Raw genomic sequence first — 26,121 nt, forward strand, 5'->3', positions numbered from 1 at the left:
AAGGAGCAGGAGAGAAAAGTATCAGACACTGCCTCACTGGATTCATAGCAGATGGACTTGGCCGTCGAGAGGCAGAGAGAACGGTTTTACTCACCGAGAGAGCAGAAGGCAACTCACGAGCAGAGGGGCCGTTCCGTGCTACAGTCCGACCGCACCGCGCCTCGTCTCACGCAAACGATGTACGTGTCGCATCAGCAGCTAATCAAATTCGTACAGCATGATAGGTACGTTTGTGCGCATTGGTCGGCTAGTCACTGTGTGGTGAGCTTTCAGCCACGATTTTCCTCCTTGGGGCTCTACTTCTCTTTACTTGACTTGCGATTCAGTCATCAACCCCGCAATTTCGCGATTACCAGTCAGTTAACACAACTTCTTGTGTGTTCGATCCATTTTATGAGAACGTTTCGAGTCCTTTCCTCTGAAGATTTTCCAGTGATGAGTTTTTGATCCTTTTTGTTCTGAGCAATAACAGAGGCCATAACAATAAACTTACGTGGTTTGTAACCGTTATTTCATTACAGTAGCTGACAGTCTCCATCACTACCTAGCAATTATTACCGCCCAGGTATTTGCTGCCAACTCTTTCCATCCATTTCCATGCGCACAATACCTGGACCGTAGTGGCTGGATTGCATCTTGAGAGCGATACTTCGTGGACGTTAGTGGCGAAACAGGTTGACTAGATGTTTCCATAACGTGAGGTTCAACAGTTGTAAAGTATTTTACAAACTGCATTTCAGCCATATGCTGTTTACTTGTCCCATTACTCATCTACCGGTTTCGGTTATTAAGCATTATCCAGGATGTAGGGTACAACAGATTAGTTAAAAGCATCCCATATTCCTTTAAGGCCGAACAATATCGAAATTATCCACTGAAATTGTACAAACGCCTGACAGTTTGTCTCGGAATACTGGCAACCATATATGACTGTCAGTACTCTAAGGCAAATTAAGTCAGATGTTTGTACAATTTCACTGGATAATTTCGATATTATTCAGTTTCAAGGGAATGTGAATGCCTTTTTTTTTCTTTTCTTTTTTTTTTTACCTAAACAGTTGTACCCGATATCCTGGAAGATTGTTAACAACTGAAATCAGTAGATGCCTAATCGGACAAATAAACAGCTTATGGTTAAAACGTATTTTATATAAAAAAAAGACTGGCTGCCTTACTCCAGTTGCGCCTTACAACAGTTACAACGGGCACACAGTCGCAGTTGCAGGTGCAGGTTGCTTATCTAACAGCTTTGAGGTGCAACAGAAACTTAATTTTTCACTATTTGATACAATTACTACCCAAATTTAAAATTCTGTTCATAATCTACTCATTAGGGGGTGTAATCTCAAGTTAAATATTTAACACAGTAACTTTTTCTTGCTGATACCTCTCACAAAACAATCAAAGGGAAACAGTTTATAACTTACAACATTTTCGCTGTTCGTGCAGTAAAAGCTTCAGCATCACGCATAGCATTTTATCATTTCTATTTGCAGCACATTTTGCAGACAGAAGTTAAGTAGCCAAAATGGCTTTTCACTCTGCAGTGGAGTATGCACCAATATTAAACTTCTTGGCATATTAAAACCGGGACTCGAATTCAGGGCCTAGGCCCTTCGCAGGAAAGTGCTGCAACAATTGAGCAACCAAAGCGTGACCGTGACCTGCCCTTGCAGCTCTACTTCTGCCAGTACCCCATCTCCTACCTTAAAAACTTACTTCCTTCTGGAAACAATTCCTCAGGCTGTGGCTAATTGTAAGCCATGTCTCTACAGTATCCTTTCTTCCAGGAGTGCTAATTTGACAAGTTTTGCAGGATAATTTCTGTGAAGCTTGAAAGGTAGGTGAGGTACTGCGGAAGTAAAAGTGTGTGGATGGGTCATGGCCATGCGCAGATACTTCAGTTGATAAAGTATTTGCACACAAAAGGCAAAGTTCATAGGTTTGAGCCCAGTCTGGCAAACAGTTCTAATCTGCCAAGGAGTTTCAGTATTCACATATACAACTTAACATACCTGCAAATTATACCACTGTACAACACACAGTTAGGGAAATATGACATCATAAATACTTAGATCCATGAAAAATTAGCTTTTCTTATAACAGAGCACAAATTACCCAGACTATACTCCTCCAGTGTTTGATAATGAGAGCACTTAACTCACTTTCAACAACCTTTAAATATAATTTCAGACTTTTCTAAGCTTTTTTATTAGTCTATGGGTAAATAATCAGGGACTCAACCATAAATATTTTACGCATAATGTCAAATATTTCGCACATTAACTCATTTGTAAAGTAATCAGATTTTAGAAACAATTTTATACACTGGACTTCGACTCTGAAGAGTTGGGGCACTGGTTAATAGTTTCCAACTACAACGGCTTCCTGTCTCTGGAAATTCATTATTTGCATTACTTTTGAAGTGTTTCTCTTCCTCTTGTATCTGCCCGATGGCAAAAGGACTGGTTGCAGCAGTCATCTAAGCAATTCTAGCAGTACCAATTTCACAACAAATGTTCAAGTAACTGATGACAAGGCAGCCGGTCAACATAATACAGCAACTTTCAATATTTCAACAGGTGAACATCCTGTAATTTTCAATGCAAAAATGAAACGAGGGATTGCTGTGCAAAGCAACTTGAATCCTAGCTAAGTATGGTTGAGCCAACCAGGGATCAAAATGCACATTTCAGAAGAGAACATGCACTGTAAACAACTGACACCACTACACAGCAAAGACGACCAACACAGATGGTCATCAATAGTGAAACATTAATAAACAAAAGTGACACTAACTCTGTCCCTCTGTTGGAGTAGGGGGAGAGCATGTTTTGAAGCAGAATTTAGACAAAATCCTTCATTTCAATCTATGAAGTCATCAAGTTATTTGCCAGTTTAAACGAAGAATGTAGTTAATTTTGGAATACAGAATAGAAAAAAATTACAAGTGGAAAAGCAAATACATTAACAACAATAATATACATATCTTTGGCTGTAGAACCAAGACAGAAAAGAATAATGAGTATCAGAAAGTTTATTGAAAATAATTTTACTATTATTGAATTACACAAAATTGATAAATTTGTTGGGCCTGCCTAAAAAAAGGGGGGATGACCGCTTCAAAAAAACTGCTACCCATGCGATGCCCATCGGAGAGTTATTTATAGTTGATGCCACTTCTCGGTTTTCATCCCATTCCATCTCATCCTTCCTACTCAGCCTCTTGGAGATTCCTTGTGCCTGCTGCTTCCTTGACATTTTTCACCCATCTTGTACGCAGTCAATCTGATTTCCTTTCTCTTTTGGGATCTACCTACACCCTTTTTTGGCCATTTACTATCATCCATTATTTCTACATGGTCATACCAAAGTAATCCCTTCATTTCAATTATATTTCCTTCAATTTCCATAATTCTTCTGATTTCTTCATTTCTGATGTCTAATCTTGCAACTCCAAAACTTTGAGTCCAGTAATCAATTTGCATGGAAAGCAATCAATCTTAATCTCTTTTGGTGGCAATTACCATCTGTTCGTCAGTGTGTAGCAGATAGTATAGTTTATGTCTCTCTGATATTCCCACTTGGCTAAGTTTACTGCTCCGTGTCTCCGTGTCTTTAACACTTCTTCCAAGTAAATTTTAAATAACACAAAAGCCAGTGCACAATCCTGTTAAAAATATCTAAATATAATTTATTTTCCTGATTACAAACGGATTATCAGAGAAAGTATTTCTCTATATGGCGCACATGTTATACTCGGAAACACAGTGTTATCTGTCATCAAATGAGTAGCTCCTCTGTTTTCTCATTGCTCCCTATCCCATCTACGGTGCCATAAACAGGGTGATTCAGCTGTCTCACATTGGATTTTATGGAACCTGCGACACTTTCAAATATCGTGCACAGGATTTTCACATTCTGTCACTCGCTACACACAGACTGGTGGGAACATTCCCTGCAATACATCCTACACTCCCGTAACCCTTCTGACCTCAACCTCCATTAGTCACTGTCCTCACCCATCCAGCCCCTTCCCTGTTCCCATTCCAGCACTACACAGCCGTCATTCCACCATCACACCCACTCCTCCTACTTCTCTCCTTTTCCACTAGATGAAAACCTTACTGGCCGAAAGCTTTATTTGTGACAGTTTTTTTGTTGTGCGTATCTGTGACCTCCGCTATATGGTGAGCGGCAACTTTCCTTTTCATAATATTGTAAAACACACTATTAGCCCTACAGAAAAAATGCACAGGACTTTTTTTATAGGAAATTTTCTACTGGGATGCATTTTTGTTGGACGTCATAGTTTTCAAATTATGCAATAGAAGTGTACAAAAGTAACCTTTGAAAGTGTTTTTGTTGGGTAACTCAAAAATGTGTCCTCCAATGAAAAAGAGTCCCAGTAAAATATTTAAATGCATTAAATGTCCTGCAAAAAGGACCTGTTCATTTTTCTGTAGAACTATGAGTCTGTGCGCAGTGAGCGAGAGAAGAGAAAATTTTTCAAGTGGTATTTGAAGGCGTTGCGGGCTGAATAAGACCTAGAGGTAGGAGCAGCTGAATCACCCTGAAAATTGGGATGGGGCCAATAGTCGGTAATTCCACATCCTGATCTACTCGAGCCATATGACCAACTGGTCTCCAATTTGCTCCCCACCAACTACATGAGTACAGGACATTGCTCATTGGTTGGAAACTGACTTTCTCTACAACGAACTGCATTCACTGATCACCTCTAAATTACTGAGATTGTGGAAATATGTAACCAAAATTGGCATGAATAAAGCCTTACATCATTCCAGGAAACCTGTAGGGTGTCTCATCCCAAACACTATCTGCTGTACTACAGACTACCTACCTTCATTGCGATACAGTATACATCGTGGCATAATTTTGTTATTCTGTTAACTGTATTATACTGCTGACAGTGAAGGATATCCCAAGGATGATGTAAATGGCAACATTCTTTTTGCAGGTGCTGAAGACACGGAAACTGGGCTGTCACCATACAGTGAGGATGTCGGTCCAGTGGCACCACGCAGGAGGCGCCCAGTACACCAGTTCCACGCTAGAATCCCTGAAGATGAGCCCATTCCTCTGGAGCGAGTCCCTCTACGTGGTCACGGTGATGGCATTCCCCTCTTGGAGGCAGGCAATCCGCCGCCACCTCACATTGGCGATGATGACACATTCTTCCCAAAACCTAGGAGGCGCAACAGGCTGCGATACCAGAACTCTCACCCGCTTTATGACCACACTGTCATAGCACACGAGGATACTTTCGGTGAAGGGTATCCAGATGGTGGTGATAACCAGACGAGATCTCGTAAGCGCCAGAACCTATCGACAAGAGTTCACTTTGATGACAGTGCGCTACCGGTGCCTGCCACAGACAATAGTGGTTCTGTTGCAGAAGTAGTCTCATCACCACCTACAGGCACTGCCAGATTTCAAGCAGGTATTGTTTCTGATTTGCACCAACAGACTAAAGGTGAGGTTCACAATGAAGATGTGAGACCAGCACCACAGACAGACAGTGAGGGGAAAACAGCTGTGTTGACAGTGGGAACTGAGGATTCCAGAATTGAACAAACTGAAACACTATCACACAACAATCACGATACAACTGGTGCACTTCAAGAGGATGCACTCATTAAGCTGGTGGCAGTCAATACTGCCCAGTCCCTAAGCAATAGTGCAAGCAACAAAGAACTGGCTGAGAATAAGATTTCAGAGACACCCAATGCCACATCAGGCTTCACCACAGAGAATTCAGCCATCACAACTGAAATTACTGCAACAGTTACTACAGTGAGAAGAGCTTCCTCACGTCAGGAGACTGTCAGTACACCGACCCCAGTTCCCATAAGCCTGTCAGAACTGTTGAGGATCAAGAACATTACATTGGGTGACATCGTGCGTGAGAGTGGGGAGTCAACAACGGTCTCCAGAGTCAGAGATAAGCTGCGTCAACCCCAACAGCACCGCAGAATCCCTATCCACAGGCTACCGACACCGACAGAACTATTTGCGAGGAAGAGAGGATCACTACACCAGACTGTCAATATTTCTGGACCACCAACAGCCATTCCTCCATTAGTCAACACTATACCTGCAACTACAGGCTTTAAGACAAATACACCACACACACTTACTGTGAGTACAGTACCGACAACTGTATCTGAAGTATCTATGGCTACAAAGTGGACAAAAGACACTACTGCGCAAAGTGTTGTCGGAGACAAGATCACCGTGTCCACCACTCTTCCAGTGAAGGTAACTCCTATTGCAAATGCAAGTCTGACCAACAGTGGTGCAAACCTATCATCCAGCACACCTTCTCCATCTGTGAAACTGTCCCCGGCAGCAGAAAGAGTCCCAACAAGCAGACCTGTCACCGAGCTTCTGACAGTAACAGTGAGAAGTGGTCAGGTTGATGAGAAACCGGTGGTAAAAATGCCAACAGTCAATGTACCACTCATTATGCAAGAGTCACCAGCCATAGATCCTGTCAAGGCAACGGGTGAAGGAGGAGTGAATGCCTCAGCAAGCTCCTCCAAGAGCCGAGTTGTCATAATGCCGAGCAGTGTCCCCGCTGTAGTTTCTGACACAGAAAGTGACAGTGAAGACGTTCCAGATGAAGACATCCTGGAACTGCTGAGAACACAGGCAGGCTCGGCCAAGCTTGCCAAGATATTGCAGTCGCGCAATATGACGCTGCAAGAGCTAATTGAGCACAGAGAGAGGGGATCGTCGCACCAACATCTTTCGGATATTTTTAGTGGAAAGAAGAAGCAGTCACTTCCTCAGCTACCAGTGTTGCTGAGGACACAGAGTCTGGCACACGATGAACCGATGCAGATCAGCATGACAGACCCATCTCGGAACCCGAGAATAATGACTGGGCTACATCATGGAACTTCGGCTCACAGATCACAACCGTCCGCATCTGGAGGTGATAGTAATAGCATTGCCTTCCATCCAGGACTACGTATTGACCAGAATAGGGAATCAAACCAGACACCGTCAGGAGGAACGGGCAGTTTCCGTTTCCCAGATGCATTACCACTGCCGTCTCGTCCTGCACTACCTCCGCCTTTCACCACCTTCAAAAATCCTCCTAAGACAGACATACCTGGCCACTCCGGCCACACAGTTGAGCTCGACCTCAACAGGCAGAGAGTTCTTCAGCCAGTCAAGCCCAATGGATTCTTCATTGCTGAAGTGACTGAGGAATCTAATGACATCCGAGACCAGCCAGTCACGGCAGGTTCCAGCAATCATCCGGTTCACAGAATTAACAGCTTCTACGATGTACGGCCAAATGCAATAAATGGTCCAGAACTGCAGGCAGTGCTCATCCATCAACTTACTCAGCAGGTTCGTAGTGCCTTTCTATAATTGATACAGTTATAGTAGTCTGTAGTTTTATTTTATCCACGAGAAAGCTGTAGAGTCCTAAAATTCCTTTATTTTCTGCACAACATATTTTAGGAAATAATTCCCATTTCAAGTATGTAGAGTATTATGATATGTTTGGTGTAATGTGAGAGTTGCTGCATTAGTATGGTGGATTACAATTTCTTGTTGTCCTCTTATGCATAAACTCGTGCATATTATGCATCACTGAAACAGTCGATACTTCCCAGTACACCTTAAAAACAAACTGAAATGTCAACTGTTTAAGTTATGCATAACATGCAGGAGTTTCCATATATGAGGGCAACAAGAAACCCTCAAGGCAGCAGCTCACACATTAAAACCAATAGTATGAACATACCTCAAGCCTCAAGATACTTGACCCAGTGACTGTTTTGGTCACAAGTAAAAGGAAGTTTAGAGTTTAATGTTGGCCCAATGACAAGGTAATTAGCAACAGAACACAAGCTTGGCTTGGACATGAATGGAGAGGATAATACCATGTCTTTTCCCAAACCATACAAAATTTAAATTTGGGAGGAATGGAAGTTCCTCTATAAAACAATTGTGTATATTTTTACTGAATTTGCTTTTCCCACTTATTTTGCTGTTCCTTAGTGTGCAAGCTGTGAATGCAAGCAGTTGCTTACAAGATCTTACTAACACTGAGAACAGTAAAGGGGCATGTGTCATATGTTTATAATTTATGAAACAGGTGGCTAGAGAATGTTTCACTGTTTCAGGCAATAAGCTGAGATTTTTAAAGGATCTGTAACACAGCACTCTAGTTCAGATGTGAAAGCTTTTTGCAACAGCAAAGCCTGTATCAAAGCAGACAGTGAATATTCAGCTGTAGGCTTCAGAGTAGAATGTTTTCCATTTTAAATGAGAAAGTACAGCTGTGTATTGGGATACCTACAATGTGAGAGTCTGGGATACACAGCTCAGCCAGGCGAAGTGTGTGCGCCTCAATGGGTAGTGGTAGTCATTTCAGCTGCACACAGCTCGGTTTTTTCACGATATCTTCGTTCCTTTTTCTTATATACTCAGCATTCAGCATTCACAAAGGTGAAGGGTTGTTCTTAATGTATCATTCATTTGACTTACGTGCATAACTAGCTCAAGACATATCATACCAAAACAACTGCACCACACTACTATCGTCACCAAGATAAGGCCTTGCTAGGTCAGACTAAACAGGTCGCAACTGCAAGGAATTGATAGTAACTTGCACATCTCAGGTACTTTTTTTGATATGTCAATATAATTACTAGTCAGGGCAAAAAAATTAAGATGTACTTAGTTCATCTACTCTGACAAAACTATTTTGCACACAATTTACTGTATCAGAGTCGTCTATAATGATCTGAGGAATGCATGTTTGATTTATTCAAAAATGTATCCTCCATATACTCTCAAACCACTTACTGAATACATTATATAATTTTCATGAAATGTGAAGCTGCTTCCACAGATTCAGAGCAATTACCACACATTCCATTTTTAAGAAAGGAAGATAACTGAAGAGGTTGGTAGAAGAAAGTGCTAACACAAGACTTTTTAGAGCTATTGGGTGTGTTTTAAGTACAATGTAAATACAATGATATGAAGCAGTTTATATAGTGGACAGTTCTTTCTAGTCTTACATATAGAGCTGCTTATTCCAAGCATGTGGTTCATTTGAGAACACAACAGATAACACGAGCAGACTAATCCTTTTGAAATTGTGGACTATCACTTTCTTCTGCTGACTCCTTTGGTTGTAGCCAGAAAACAACTGTATGCAAATGATTGTTTTGGGACTCTTGTAAAATGGGTGCTCTGTAAACTATCATGTTGTTGCTGTGGAACAAAATCCCTTACCAGTTCACTTTAGGCTGCTACTCCTAGATATTGTCAAACAGTTTAGGAAGATATCACTGACCAAACCAACCTGCAGCTACTATTATAGCTTCTGACATATCAAAATACAGTACAGTGTCACACATTACCACTGTGCTAGATAAATAGTATGCAATACAGTGTCATGGAATGGATGAACCCAATTGGTTCATTTGTGTTGTGTCATGGTCTTCAGTCCAAAGACTGGTTTGACGCAGCTCTCCATGCTGCTCTGACCTGTTCAAGTCTCTTCATCTCCAAGTAATACTGCAACCTACGTCCTTCTGAATCTGCTTCTTGTATTCGTCTCTTGTCCTCCCTCTGTGATCTCTTGATGCCTAAAACATTTCCTAGCAACCGATTCCTTCTTCTAGTCAAGTTGGTTCATTTAATATGGTCAAATTATGAACCAATCAGTTAACAGTGCTAGAGAGTCCTACAAAAAAAAAAATTGAGTAACAGATAAAAGCTGCATGGCTAATTCTATGAAAGAAACTGTGGTGAACATTGTGAATTTCATTAATCTTAGGTACTATAATTTCAAACAGAATGCAAATGAAATTAATTTTCATTGTTCTAAATACCATGACTCTACATTAACTGAATTACAAATATAGAGAAATTGCTGTCATTTATGAAGTATTACTTTACATTTCGTAACTAGTTTTTTAGCTACTTCAAGCTCATCTTTATACAGATCGTGTGTACCTTTACACAATCGTACAGTGTGACAGTTATTGAACTACATGAAAAAACAAATTAGTTACAAACTACAGCATGCACACACTTTATTCAACATGTAAACATCACTATGGATATTTGAATTTAGGTTATGGCATGTTCTATACGCCTGCCATCGTTGGCGATGATGTGGCGCAGATGAATAGCAAAATTCTGCATGCCCGTTGAAGTGGCGGAACATCGATGCTGTCGATGAACTCCTGAATGGCTGTTTTTTAGCTCAGCAATGGTTTTGGGGTTATTGCTGAACACCTTGTCTTTAATATAGCCCCACAAAAAGGAGTTGCATGTGTTCAGATCCAGAGAATATGGTGGCCAATCAAGGCCGATGCCAGTGGTCTCTGGATACCCCAGAGCCAGAGTGTGGCCCCCACTGTGCTCCTCCAGGACATCCAACACTCTCCTGCTTCGACAGGATGGAGCTCCGTCTTGCATGAACCACATCTTGTCAAATTCAGCGTCGCTAGATAATGGGGATGACACTGTCTTCCAAAACCTTCACGTACAATTCAGTAGTCACCATGCCATTGTGGAATATTGCACCAATTATTCAGTGATAGGACATTGCACACCACACAGTCATCCATTGAGGGTGAAGAGACTTCTCAATCACAAAATACCGATTCTCAGTCCTCCAAATCCGCCAGTTTCACCCAGTGACTAACCCATCCAAATGAAAGTGGGCTATATCACTAAACCAAACCACATTTACAGCGAATACATTACTTCAACAAATTCAATCTTTTTTTTATAATTAGGTAGCAATATAGGTTGCAATGTATTTCAAACACATTTTAACAAAATGATAATAGTGGCAAATAGCTTACTATCTAAACCAATAAGTATCATTTAACTTAAAATGGGCATCTTATTATTTATTAATACACATTTTTTACCCTGAACTCCAAAACAGTTACCAAAAACTACTTTACACAACACCAAATTTTATGAATTTGTCAGTGAAGGACCCCAATTCTCCTTTTCCTTTTATTAAGCGATATTCCATTCACTCACCCCCCCTCCCCGGACTGACTTCTAGAATCACCCCCACCGACACTGCCAACACTGTCACCAGTAACACTACGCGTTCTCTCAAACTTGCAGATCAAATTCTTGATTGTTAGCACACTTGGACCAGATGTCTTCAGCTTGAGCTCCGTCACGAACTTCCTTTGAGCTGCTGCTGGGCTGTTATTGCTTGCATAGTGGGCCTTCCCAAGTGCTATATACTTGGTCATGCTCTACTACGACTTTTTCACATGCAAATGGTTGTCAACAACAAGGTGTGTGCACATGCACATACTAATTCCCAACATGCCCTGTGGCCAACTGGGCAGTTCGAATGTCTTAACACAAAGCGTTCAGAAGTTATAACGATTTTATTCCATATAGTTCAATAACTGTCACCCTGGACTGAAGAGTATGAAGCAGCATACTGGAGCTTTCTTCATGCATAAGAAAAGGCGACACTGGTGTTAAAGTCCCACTGATAGTTTCCACAGTCATTGTCTTTTAGTTGCAGAGTTGGGCACTGTACACTACCATTTACCTTTTGTTTCTGTAACTTTGTAAAACACTGTGTGCCTTGGAAGGCTCACAAGTTCATGACATACAATGTTTTACATTATAACAGAAACAAATATTTCATGAGAGTGACACTGCTCAACTCTGCAATTAGAAGGCGATGACAATGATCACTAAAGCTTCCAGTGAGATTCTTCAAACCAATATCTCGTATACGCTATAGTAAGCATTGATAAATGGCTTTGATTTGGATGTATCTTGCAGAATAACTGTCATACATTAACAGCTTTCTGATCTGCTGCTATGGAAAGGCTAACAGTAGTGTACAACTTTATGTTCTAAATATGAAATTGCCTGAAATGATTGGTCACCATTGTCCATACTTATAATTCGAGAATATAAATATTTTTGTGAATATGAACAACTCGACAAACTGAATGTGACCACCATTACACAAGATAATTCCAATAATCATCAGGAAGGTATTTCAGCAATTTGGGTACAGTGTTTTTGAACCAGTTTCCTCCATCGGTTTGTCTTGGTGATTTCCTCCCTCACCAAAGCACCCCATGTTCTTTCCAGGTATCTTTAACTTAGCCTAGTTATCTCTCTTCAGATGTTCAACTGGTCTTCATCTGATACGATCCTTTCCAAGTACTGGAGGGGAATATGGTTGGGATGCATCCATTTCACATGACTAACCCACTTCAATAATTTATCCATTTTATTGTTTGTTGAGCTCTGTGGCTGTGGATCATGTTATTTTAAGAACTACAGCAACCAACCACATTTTTACATTTTGTTATTTATCCCAACATACCTTTTAGACTTTCATCCACTTTCAATTGGTGCAATACATATTTCAGTATTCCATTAGTACATCGTTATAGGTGTCAACAGCAGTTTGGATGCTGCAAAACAAAATGTTATTTTCGACAAGTCATGTGCAGCATCCATATTGCAACCAATATTCATAACGATATACTAATTGAAGATTGTATTACGTACTATGCCAACTGAAGATGGATGAAATCCAAAATGCATATTTGCACAAATAAAACTACATGACAAAGTGGGTGATTGCTGTATTTCTTTAATGTTACAAATTTCTTCAGTCTCACTGTAGTCAGCCTTCCCTCCACGGTCACTTCCAATGCAGTTCTATACTTACATCTTCATTTTTGGACTTCTCTCTCTCTGTCTTTAGTACAGTATGTCTAAGGTATATAATTACACACAAGCTTATAATGTATCTTTTTTGTTACGACTATAATACATTACGGACAGAAAGCAAGTTTTGAACATGGCTTGTTATGTTGTTAAGAGGAACAATCTGATTCCAGGTAAGTGTTCATATTACACTGAAGAGCTTGTATCCTTTAGTTACCCTGTTCAGAACCTAAACATTGTCACCTTCTTCACTTGCCACAACATACTCTCATCTTCTGCCTCTTCACATACGGAGTTTCTTCAGGAGGAACAGTGAGTTCAGGGATATGACAGAAATGATCATTCGAAGCAAAAAAAGTCTAGTAAACATGGGCTCTAAAATTTGTAACAAGAGCTATGAGCACCTAAGATGAACATGTGCTCATAGTTCTTAAGGTTGACATTTTAGTGCCCACATTTACTAGACTTTTTGTGCTTCAAATGATCATTCTTGTCACATCCCTGAACACTAACCATTCCACCTAGGACAACCTGTATAGGTTACATGGAGTGGGTTTTTCACTTGTTTTCATTGTCTTGTTTTTTGCTCAGAGTTGACCCAGACTCTTTGAATTTGATGTTCCACAGATATAAATTCCCCTCATCTCCATATTGGTTTCACTCAAATGGTGATGACACCCATAAATATTATAGCATTTAGGTCTTCCTTTTGCATTTCCTTGACATCTTTACTCATGGAACCCAAGGGTATGGTGAAGAATAGTGGAGAATGAACAGCCCTGCTGTACACCTCTCTTTGTTCTAAGCCATTCTGAATTTTCAAAGTCTTATTTGTACATTGCTGTCACAATTATCACACACCATCTGAATTTTTGTAATTACAGGATGTAGGACAGTGTTCGCAAAGCAACCCCTTTATGCCTCAGTGTACTGTCAAGTGTCTTCTCCACATCTAGGAACACACTATGAATGATACACAATAACCCAAGAGCTGGAACCGGAAATCAAAGCAACACACAATGAATGAACACATGAATGACACACACTGCCAGAAATACGTGCACATTCATTTATGTCTAGTGAAAGTAACAGCTGAACTTGAATCGTTCAAATTTTCTACTGAACAACTTAGCACTATATTATGGAGCTCACTGTTTTATTCTGCACGATCTGGGTTGCATCTAACACAGCCAACTAAAGTATTTTTTCCTTGGGATTTTCAGAGTACTGGAAAGCAAGCTGAGGCTGGTCACAAAACGAACTGGATGGTGGACCACGATGAGGTCATACCTGGAGGAGCCACACAGCCCAAAGAGATTGTCAATGCAGCAGTGGATCCTACAGTGGAACCAGAAACAGATATCGTGACAGCAGACGATGTCGACGAAATGGCAGCCGTGAGGGAGGATGACAGCATAAACAGGGACAGTGCCGAGTCTGACGACATCGCTTGGCTGTCTCCGTCAGCTAGGTCAGCAGTCACAGCCGGCGGCACGGTGCTCGGTGCAGCGCTCCTCGTCTTCCTGGCAGTGCTGGTCGGATGCCGCGTGCGACAGCGGAGGCGCCGTGCCCGGGCTCGTTCGCCCATGATCCTCAACCGGGGGGGCACGCTCGGCGCCAAGCGTAATCTCGGGGGCACACTCGTGCTTCCGGGTCACAAGAGGAAAAAGCAGGAGGGCAGTCAGCAGCAGTACCTAGAGGACGACTTTGCTGAGCCTCCGAGGAGGTACTATCTGTGGAGGACCATTCGCAAGACACTTCAGTACAAGTGATAGTGGTTACAAGACGAGTACAGGACATCAGTAGATGAGCTGGGCGGTAACTTGTGTTAACTGCTTTGGGCTAAAAAAAAAACAATGCCAAAGGTACACAACCATCATTTCTGCCACATTCTCTCCCAGTGATTCATTTATGTGTAGATTATACTACTTTGGCTACATCAGTAGCCAGCAGTTTCACCACAAGATGGAGAATGGACAAATCTTCAAACCTTTGGCACATTACTCAAGTGAACTGATGTAATAAGTTGTCTCTTATATGGAAAACAAAGACCCAAAGTGTTGGCACCTGTGTGACATCCATTGGATTACAAAGTTGGACATTAAAATGTGGCCACCTTCCGCAAAAGCCAAGTTTTCGGAAGTGGAATATGTAGGCCATTACTGTCAACTTACTCTACTTGCCACAAGGATGTTACATATAAACTCAGGGCAAGGATACTTTCCTCATTTCACTGATCCTGACAGATGGATCCTCCATCAAACTGAGTATGACTGATCAGGCTTACTGTTTAGCATGTAACTATAAGAATCACAGAAGAGCCGGAAATACTGCCAGTAACACTTTACGAACTCTCAAAAAGAGAGCCATACCAGTGGTTCTGCATGAATCAGTCCACGCTGAATACACCCCCCTGGAACATAGGCAAATTCCAAGAAGTTAGGAATGCTCACTGTGAAAAAACTGGATGATAGGAGTGTGTCTTTTCTGCATTTCGCAATGCTTGACAAGAGGAGAAAGTACATGCACCTATGGTTTCATAACCTAACTTTTACACAGTCTAATTCAGGAATGTGTATCACACATTCATACTTCATGCAGGAATCAATTCTGAGCATCACATGTCTTAGGTAGAATAATAATACCTTCAAGTCTCTTGACCAATGTTTCCAAAGACCACAAAAATATTCTTAATGGAAATACTGTAATGGTATCTCCAACAGAAACAGCTAGAAGAAAAGTGATGGTTCACAAAATACACATTTTTAAAAGGAATTCCTGTCTGGCTATGCAGTGGGTGCAACATTTCAACAACTTTCTGATAACTGAGTGCTTACTCATTTTTTATGACATTACAATGTTAGTATGAGCACACGGGAGGAGAAACAGTAACCCAGACTGTTCATTTTGTGTGTAAACATTTGCCAAATGCAATGCCATTTTCTACGTGGTGATTGTGATGATAATTACACATTCTAGTTTCCTTCTCAAACTATTTTTGTACAATTATTGTCAATATGAATACTTAAATGTTTTGTATTAATTTATTATAATAAAAATAAAATGGACAGTATGTCAAATTTCATATTGCTTTCATTATGAATACACTCCTTTATGATTTAGTTGCACATATAAACATAGTTGCATATAGAGTGCATCACGACTACAGAACATACACAAATTTCTTACAGAATTCACTATAGTCCTTCAACCAGCAATATACACAGTAGACTTCTTATATGCAGAAGAAATCAGTCATATGCCCTACGGCAGGATTCCTCAAATCTAAACCCTGGTTTTCTTTGTACATGCATGATGATGAAGTTAAGAATGCTGTCCTTTTAGTTTGGTTTCAACATTAACGACAACCCAATAACTTTCTTCTTTCAATTTTCAGTGTATATCTTAATACAAGTTCCAACAGTGCCATTGTGAACGTAGTTATCATTATCTTAAACAGTTCAAAATTTGGCATAATTCACATGGTCTTGTCATTTAATTAGGACTAATTTATGGTTAACAAACTTTAGGTTTTCTAATACCATATTAAAAAGAAAATATAGGTTATTTCTGTGAAAAGTTGCACTGGAAACAGCAACCACCTTCATCTGACTAAACTTCTTTCTTATCAAACTGAAGATTCAAATGAGAAACTGTTACTACTACAAGAAGATATAATGGTTGGCCAATAGTTACCCCAAGGAGGCCAAAAAATACCAAAATTTTTGTACAAAACACTTAAAATACACCAGACAGCGAGGCCTGGGTTCCTTTCCACCTAGGATCTGAGTGACCCGCCTCCGCACCTACCCCCACAATCTGAAGCCTCCACCAACCAATTCCTCTTTTCTCCTTGCAGACGGAATGTTTAACCACAATAACAGTGGTAGAGTTCTGTGGCTCCCAACTGTATTACTTGCAGAAATGCGAAAACTGGCTACATTTTTGTGTAGCTTTGTTAATGGTGAAAGATGTTATGGTTTCTCCCCCCCCCCCCCCTCTTCAATCAATATAACACATGTATGCGTTCATCATTATTAATGTAATGGTCAGTTGTGCAAGTGAATACTATGTAGGGCTGGAAGAGCCATTCTTCTATAGGCCAGCTCTCCCATCAAAGTGTTGTGAGTTTGATGGGTGGAGCGATTATGGTGTGAGAGCTAAGGTGGCTGCAGCAAGACAGACAGACATGCTTGAAAACTCTTTCTTGTTCCAACAGGATACAGGAATTCAATTGTTGGTGGCTGAGCCTCGGATTGATCCATGACATCCATGTCCCATGAATAGTAAGGTGGTGGTTTTTATTTATTTTATTTACACTTCTAGTTCCATAGGACCAAATTGAGGAGCAAATCTCCAAGGGCATGGAACACGTCAGTATATGAAATTACAACATAAAAGTAATAACAGATAAAATAAAATGTTTATGAACCCAAAAGAAGTCAAGCCATAAGTTTAAGTACACGCAATCAACAACATAACAAAAGAATCACCTTTCAAGGAACTCCTCAAGAGAATAGGAGGCGTGACCTATGAGAAAATTCTTCAGTTTCGATTTGAAAGCACATGATTACAACTAATATTTTTGAAGTCTTGTGGTAGCTCATTGAAAATGGATGCAGCAGAGTCAAGGAAGTGCGATCCAGATGCAGATTGGATTTCTGCAGAGTATTAACTGAGTGAAAGCTGCTAATTCTTGGGAATAAGCTGATACTGTTAACAAAAAAGGACAGTAAAGAATATATATAGAGAGAGGGCAATGTCAAAATACACAGACTAGTGAACAGTGGTTGACAAGAGGTTCGTGAACTTACAACACTTACTGCCCGAACTGTCCATTTCTGAGCCAAAATTATCCTTTTGGAATGGGGAGAGTTACCCCAAAATATAATACCATACAACATAAGTGAATGAAAATAAGCAAAGTAGACTAATTTTCGTGTCGACTGATCACTTACTTCAGATACCATTCAAATAGTAAAAATGGCAGCATTATCCTTTGAACAAGGTCCTGAATGTGGACTTCCCACGACAGTTTACTATCTATCTGAATGCCGATAAACTTGAACTGATTAGTGTCCCTAATCATAAGCCCATCCTGTGAAATTAAAGTATCGGGTTTTGTTGAATTGTGTGTTAGAAACTGTAAAAACTGAGTCTTGCTGTGATTTAGCATTAGTTTATTTTCTACAAGCCATGAACTTGTCATGAACTGCACTATTTGAAACAGAGTCAATGTTGCACACAACTTCCTTTACTACCAAGCTAGTGCCGTCAGCAAACAGAAATATTTTAGAGTTACCCATAATACTAGAGGGCATATCATTTACATAAATAAGGAACAGGAGTGGCCCCAACTCTGATCCCTGGGCATTCCCCACTCAGACTCCACATCCCAGCCATTCTCAACATTGTAAATAATGACCTTTTGCTGTCTGTTGTTAAAGTACGAGGTGAACCAATTGTGAGCTACTAATCATATCCGTAATGGCCAACTTCTGGAGCAATATTTTGTGATCAACACAATCAAACACCTTAGTTAAATCAAAAAATATGCCTAGCATTCGAAACCTTTTGTTTAATCCGTCCAGTACCTCACATGATAATATAGCATTTTCAGTTGTTAAACGACTTCTAAAGCCAAACTGTACATTTGATAGCAAATTATGTGATATAATATGATCAATTATCGCTAAATACACAGCCTTTTCAAAAACTTTAACAAATACTGATAGCATAGAAATAGGTCTACAATTGTCTGCATTATCCCTTTCTTCCTTTTTATAAAGTGGCTTTACTGCTGAGTACTTTAATTGTTCAGGAAACTGACCATTCTTAAAGGAATAATTACAAATATGTTGAAGTACAGGCCTAACATATGCAGCACAGTACTTCAGTATTCTACTAGGCACTATCATATTCATGAGAGTCCTTATCTTCAGTTGTCACAGCCCACGAAGCCTATGTCCCGTGCTGTGGTTAAGCGTTGTTCTCGCAGCCCCCATCCGTGACAGGATGATGGCAACAGCACGAACCCAAAATGCTGCATCCTTGCGTGGTCAGCATACCTCAGCAATACTGCTTCAGATGCCAGTGTGATGGCCCGGCTGGCTAGCAGAGGGGCTGCGTACAGGACCCGCTGCCCGGCAGCAGCACGGAGGCTCGGCTCAGCTGCATGAGAAGCTTGCTGTTGGACAGCAACTAGTGAGGTAAGGGAGGCTCCTGTGTATGAATGCCAGACCTGCCACATGGTGGTGGCTCAGGAGCAGGTAGCAGGGCAGCTCACAGCACGAGATGACACGATGACAGTAGACGATTCGATGTTTCACCGTTGTATCGATCATCTGCCTGGTAGATGGCCAGTACTTATACTATATAATAATGCATACCACGCTCGAACTCTTACAGGAATCAGTGAAACACCTCAAGTAACAACAAAAAAGGCAGGGGGCACCAATTCAATTAGTGTACTGATAAGGTGGGAATTTGGGTCTGATGGGAGGCATGCTACATAAGTCTGCGCAGTTTTGATGACCACAGTGTCCAGATGACTCAATGGTCAGACCATTTGCCTACTAAGCAGGAGACTCAAGTTCAACTATCACCCCAGCACAAATTTTCCATTGATGTGAATCAATGTCCACTAGCAGTTACATGTCGTAATTCCTTTGTGCCTTGAGTACCTATACTACCAAAGCAGTCTTGTTGTGGCACAGCAGTTGAAGAAGTCACGTTTGGTCACATACCGAAAGACTAAGTGACCGTAACAGACTCAGCACAGACCACCAGGAAGGCAGCGACGTGGTGGCCTAACACCGAGTCTTGTAAGTGGCCTGGTTGCAGCACTAAGCCCCAATACGGGCCACTTCATTAAATTTACCACATTTTTAATGCTGCAGCTGCCTCCTATGCCGTTTCTTAACCCCGTGTTTCACATTTATATACGTAACAACTTTGTCACATGACAAATGCTGCACTGCAACGGAATGCCAGCCAATCTAAAAAAATTTTGAGCTATTTATATAAATGTTAAATAAGGAGTTACAACACACAGAATATAAGGCAGTTGCAGTGTTCAAAATGCAGTCAACTTAATAATGATGAAGGTTCATTCCCCCAGTTTAATATAGATGAAACTTACAAATATATCTTGTTATAAATAATGTTACATATAAAGTGGCTGAAATCCTGTATTTCCCTATATCACTACCCACACTGCCTCTGCTGTCATTATGGCTTCAACATACACAGTAACTTTTCTAAGCCCTGAGAGACTATGGAGAATCTCACAAGAATTCCTGGACTCCTTGCAGTAATTGTCCCTCAATTTCTCAGGGCATGATGAAGCAACAAATGTCTTAGCCTATTTACCATCATTAGAGAATGCACAGATCAGAGATGGAAAGGAAAAGCCCTTGGAAATAACTGAAACGAAGACGCAAAAAATTCTGCATTATCAAACAATTAAGTGCCATTCAAAATAAAACACAAAATGTTACTAGCACAGCACTGTGAAAGCTATAGCAAACACAAAGTACTCACCAATAAAGCTCGTATGTGAAGATATCTTTCAGCATCTCACTGGCAGGATCTGAATTGCTCTGAAACAAAAGTTACGTAATTAATCACAACAAGATATGCTATGCAAAACAAAGGATTCTAGTAGAATGAAATCTTCTGTCTTCAAGCCACGTCAATTCGAATAAAGTACTCAAACTTTTGATGGCCATCTCTGCCATTGTGGTCAGGAATAAAATTACTGACCGCCAGGGCTGGTACAGTTTTCCGCTTATATAGCTACGATTTGGCCTCTGGCACCAATCGGAGAGGGCCAAAACGAAGCTTTCCCGATAGGTGATTGGGCAACTTCAGCCTGTCACAGGACCCAGTGACAGTGTTATGTTTGAAACTGCTGCTCCTATCTTCCTACAAGCGTTGTTTCCTTTTGACATCCAAAGCCTGCCCCCATGCTTTACTGAGTGTGTATTCCTGGTCTCTGTTGAAACTGTTGCCGTTCATTCAGATCTCATCCACGTCTTTTATAATGGAATCCCAGTACATTCATGCATGAGCAAAGACTCTCAGGTTTTCAAATGTATTTTATGTCCATCTTCCAGGCAATGCTCAGCTATGGCCGACTTGTCAAACTGCCTGTGTTTAAAGTGTCGCTTGTACTCGGTACAATGCCCTGCAACTGTGCAAATAATCTGATCTATGTAGATGCTGCTGCATTCGCAAGGGACACACTAGACAACATAGCTCTTCGTGTACCCGATATGTATGGTGTCTATTGTGAAGGCAGTAACATCTATTTGTATATAGGTCAGACAATTCGCACAGTTGTGGAGTGTCATATCGAGTACAAGTGACATATTACAAAAAGCGAGTTTGACAAGTCAGCCATAGCTGAGCATTGCCTAGAAAACCGACACAAAATACTGTTTGAAAACACCAGAGACTTAGCTCATGCATCAAAATATTGGCATTCCGTTATAAAGGAAGAGGCTGAGATCAGAATGAACAGCAACAATTTTAACAGTGATCAGGGATACACACTCATCAGGGTGTAGGGGCGTGCTCTGGATGTGTCTCATTTAAAGTTCAAATAAAAAGCAGATAAATCAAAATAAAGAAAGTGTACCAAAATAAATAATGTCTAAGGAGTGGGGAGTTTTGTTTACACATATTGCCATGGTGATACATTGCTACAGAGATATTATAACAACAAGGAAGGAATAGGACATTGCACATACAGAACTGGCATCCAGTTACTGTAAACTGTAATCTGTAAAACATTCCAACTACACAGTGGACAGGTGAAGAACATGCTTAAACCACGGAATCGCTTCTAGTAAACAATTATTTCGCTACTGCCGCCCAGCATGCTTTCTGGAGATGCTTCCAGATTCCCATTTGTGGGGAAGCTCCAGATTGGAAAACCATTAGCTAGTGGGTATCAAACTTCAGAATGAGTGGTGACAGTTCAAACACGAGGAGAAAGGCCACACAGCATTCAAACTCCAAGAAACATTAAAGCAGTAAGGTGTACTATTTAAATAACGTGTTCATCTGCACCTTATGGTCTAAGGGTTAGCATCCCTGTCTCTCAATTGCAGTGTACTGGGTTTGATTCCCAGCTGGGTGGGAGCTTTTCTTTGCTCAGGAACTAAGTGTTTGTATTGTCTTCATCATTTCAGCTCATCTTCATTACAAAAATGTGCAAGTCACCAAACTAGTATCAAATAGAAAGACTTATACTATGGGGCCTGGAAAGCCCCAAGTGAGGTCTCTCAACCAATAACACCACACAATCATTTGATTTCATTTTTCCATGATCAGTCAATTTTGACTATACATTATTTTGAAGTGGACCTATGTGGAGATCGTATAATGCATGTACACTCACTGACAAAGACAAGCACCTAGCAGGAGAGGAGGAAGTGATGTGAAACTTCACACAATGAGAAGTCACATAGTTTCAGTGACAATTATATCGTGTTAAAGTAATAATAAAACTGGCAGTACGGGCGCATGGCTGGTCACTTTTAGGTAAAATGTTGCATCTCATGGCATCAGGATTCTTGCACCAATTTGATTGGGAAAGCTTACATATAGCCATAGTACATTCTCCTGATGGTTCTTGATCAACTACTGTAAATGGCCCTTGTAATGAAATTGAACAGTGTTACATTCATATTAGCTCACATCGCAATACACCACTTTAGTAGAAAACATGACACCAATATTACATGCATGATATACTGGGTCAGAACTTCACTGCTTGTTACTAGGAGTTACTTCATATCAAATACCCATATTTATCTTTACAAAATGTGTTTCAGAACTGTGGCTTTATTCTAATAATACTAACAAAAATTTTATATATTATAACAAAACTATCATTTTGGGCAGTAAAGGCAAGAGGTAGGTTAGACCCCTCAATGTCATGGATACTGACACTGACACAGAGTTGACATCCACGCAGGTCCCACAGAAGTTCTACTAATGATATTTACAGGTGAGGAAGTATCTCAACATCACACAGGCAGTTCATATACACACGTATCATGTGAGGATTAAGTGGTTTGCTGTTGGAAGTTGGTACCACTAGACTGTCTGACGAGAGGTAATATGCAAGGACAGACGAGATCAGTGACAGTGACTATCGTTCTGTCATCAGAAATCCCTGAATCACTACCAGTTGTACCTGAATTCATATCAAATGGCTCAAAACACCATTTGCTACACTATCATGCATTTTCAGAACATTATCAGAATGTCCTTTGCAGATGATCTTCTCAGGTAGTACAGAACCGATACCCACCATTTAAAGTGATGCGATGCCACTTGTCACCAGTCCACACTTCCTAGCTATGACACAATTCCAAAGGCTGTCATCTGTGGTGTTACGTTAACAGAAGCCTACTCACACTTCCCCAGCTACTACTATACGTGTTAGCACGAACGAAGGCAGTCGACAGAACAATGCGAAGTGGCAAGGGGCACTGTGATATATGATGTTCCAACCGAGAGCATCAGTCTGTCACACCTGTCTGTTGCATGTGCTTTGATGTGTCTGTAGAACATCTAGTGTCGATTTTCGTATTAATTTTAGTTGACTGAGGGTGCTTGTCATTACGGTGTTCAACAAGTATTACGTTAAGAAGGGGGCAGTGATAGTTTTGGAACATACGAATTTTTCTAGGGAGAGTCAGAGTCGTGAACAGCAACCCGAAGTGGTGCTCACCTCAGCATTGCCAGTTCCGAGGGTGGGCAATGGATGGACATGAGGCAACACTGCAAAGTATTCTCCATTCCTTCCTGCATATCACGAACCCATCTTCTTACTTGTACACCAATATAGTCTCAATCAATGGGGTGAAATTACTTCAGAAGCTGTAACGAGTCCATTACTTGGGGCCAGATGGTAGGTGCAGAAGTGACGGGATCACGATGCGCTTCGTGCACAACAGAGCAATCCTTCCTCGGTGCAGTCAGACTTGGTCGACAAGAACACTGACACCGTTTGTGGCTCATATCTTGTTACCATTCAGTCCAACATTGGGCCATTGTTGCAAAAAAAATGGTTCAAATGGCTCTGAGCACAATGGGATTAAACATCTGAGGTCATCAGTCCCCTAGAACTTAGAACTACTTAAACCTAACTAACCTAAGGACATCACACACATTCATTCCCGAGGCAGGATTCGAACCTGCGACAGTAGCGGTCGCAGGGTTCCAGACTGTAGCGTCTAAAACCGCTCGGCCACTACGGCCGGCGCCATTGTTGCACTGAAATGCCCCTACTGACAGGGTGTTGCACACATTGACAGGCCCACAATGTTGCCCATTATAAATCCGCTCAGTGCTGGTAGTGGTTACAAGGGCACACAGTGTTCTAGGAACATATTCTTACAAAAGAACTTTATAAAATTTTAGGATTTCTTCTTGATCTGATTGCGCACAGAGCACAGGATGAATGACTGCTTAAATGTCTCTATGCATGATGTAATTACTCTATCTTGTCTTTGCAGTCCCTGTGGAAGCAATACATAGGTGACTGAATTTTATTTTTAGGTCCTTCGTTTAGTACTGGTTTTTCTAACTTTGGAAGATCGCATTCATGGAACAGCAGCATTTCCGTGATGCTCTCTCACAAGTTAAACAAATCTGTAACTATTCATGCTGTCCTCCTTCATAAACATTCAGTATCCCCTGTTAGTGCTATTTGGTATGGCTCCCACACACTTCAGTAATATTCCGAGATGGGCAACACATATATTTTGTAAGTGATCACCTTTGTAGCCTGAACTCATTTTCACAGTATACTGCCAATCACCAAAAATCTGCCACGTCCTTTATCTATACGTGGGTGTATGTGATAATTCCATTTCATATCCTTACAAATTGTTACATACAGGTATTTGCACAAGTTGACTGATTCCACCTGTGACTTTAAAGTGTACCACACATGCTCACAATTGGCTAATATGTAACTTTTCTTCCACCAGAGGTTATCTTCTACCTGTCTTGGTGCTAGCACCAGTTTAAACACCACATATGTAATTCAGATGTTGTCAGCACAGAACAATAATATGGCATAGGAACACGAGATGTGCGGTTGTGTTGGAACAGTGTTTGCCAAGTGATTTCGTGTAGTACAATCAATGTCTGCGAGATGTGTGGAATAAGTCAAGTATTTTTATAATGATTTAATATTCAATGGCAGTTTATATAGTGATGACTTCAAGCATATTGTTGTTCTTTCTTTCTTTTTTTCTTTTTTCCGTTTGAGTTATCTAAGGACCACATGCACAAATTTCAATGCTTCCTCTTTTGTTGTTCTTTCTTCTTCCTCTGGTATTATTTCTTCTTCTCACTATGTATCCTTTTTCTCTCCTCAGGCCATTTTGATCGTGTCTTCTCCCTCCTCCCTTGGAACCCTTACATTTTTCACACATTCTTCTTAAACGTCTCTCTTTCTGTTGTGTCTTTTTCAATTATGTTGTTTCTTTCAATATCTCTCCTCACTTCTTGAATCCAGGTTACTGTTGACTTCTTGTTCCACCGATATTTAAAAATCAGTTTGGTTAAGCTGCTGCCATTCATTCTGTATAGAAGCCCAAAAAAAATAGCAGTAACCTCTTCCGCAGCATTTCAGCTATGTTTTCTATGTTGCAATATACTTCATTACTTCTTAGTTTCCATACACCTGCATTTCTTACAGGACCAAGTATTTTTCGAATTATTCTCATTTCTTATTTCAAGTTTGTGTAATTTGTAATTCAGTACTAAACATTCACTTGCATAAAGACATTCTGGTTTTACTACTGTGCTGTAGTGCTGTGTTCTCAAATTTTTAGACAGAGACCTCTTGTTGTAAATGTTCCTGGTTATACCATACACTCTCTCCATTTTACATACTCTTCCTTCTAAAGCGAATTTTTCTACACCATTTTCTTGAATCATTTTTCCGAAACATTTAAATTTAGTAATCTCCTTTTCTGTCCAATATCTGTTCCTACGATTTCTGGAGAATTTTTTATGTTTGTCATAAATTTGGTTTTTTTCTAAGATATTCTTAAACCTGCTTTGTTGCTATTTCTTCAAAGAAACTGATTTCTATTTCTGCATTTGTTACATTTTCGGAAAGAATGGAAAAAAATCATGCTAGACAGTGAATGTCAATGCCTCAGTTCTTAGTCCCCAGTCTTCTTCATAATAGCCTATGTTCTTTTAGTTTCCAGTATCTTACTATTTTTCCTAGGGGCAACTGAAGAGGAGTGGAGACAGGCTGTCACCTTGGCTTACATCTGTTTTTATTTTGAATGCCTTCGATATTTCATCCTGAAACTTTACTTTTCATTTGGTGTGTGTGAG

The 26,121-nt window shown here is 40.5% G+C and overlaps 1 protein-coding gene across 1 annotated transcript in view; it reads right to left on the bottom strand.

Annotated features, from left to right (window-relative positions):
- LOC126425281 (actin-histidine N-methyltransferase) overlaps positions 1-26,121 on the bottom strand; it is a 424,338-nt gene that overhangs the window by 334,712 nt on the left and 63,505 nt on the right. The window contains exon 7 of the mRNA XM_050088254.1: positions 20,284-20,342. Coding sequence (XP_049944211.1) covers positions 20,284-20,342 — 59 coding nt within the window. The remainder of the gene's footprint in view (positions 1-20,283; positions 20,343-26,121) is intronic.

The sequence above is a fragment of the Schistocerca serialis genome, chromosome 10 (genome assembly GCF_023864345.2).
Source record: "Schistocerca serialis cubense isolate TAMUIC-IGC-003099 chromosome 10, iqSchSeri2.2, whole genome shotgun sequence".
NCBI lineage: Eukaryota > Metazoa > Arthropoda > Insecta > Orthoptera > Acrididae > Schistocerca > Schistocerca serialis.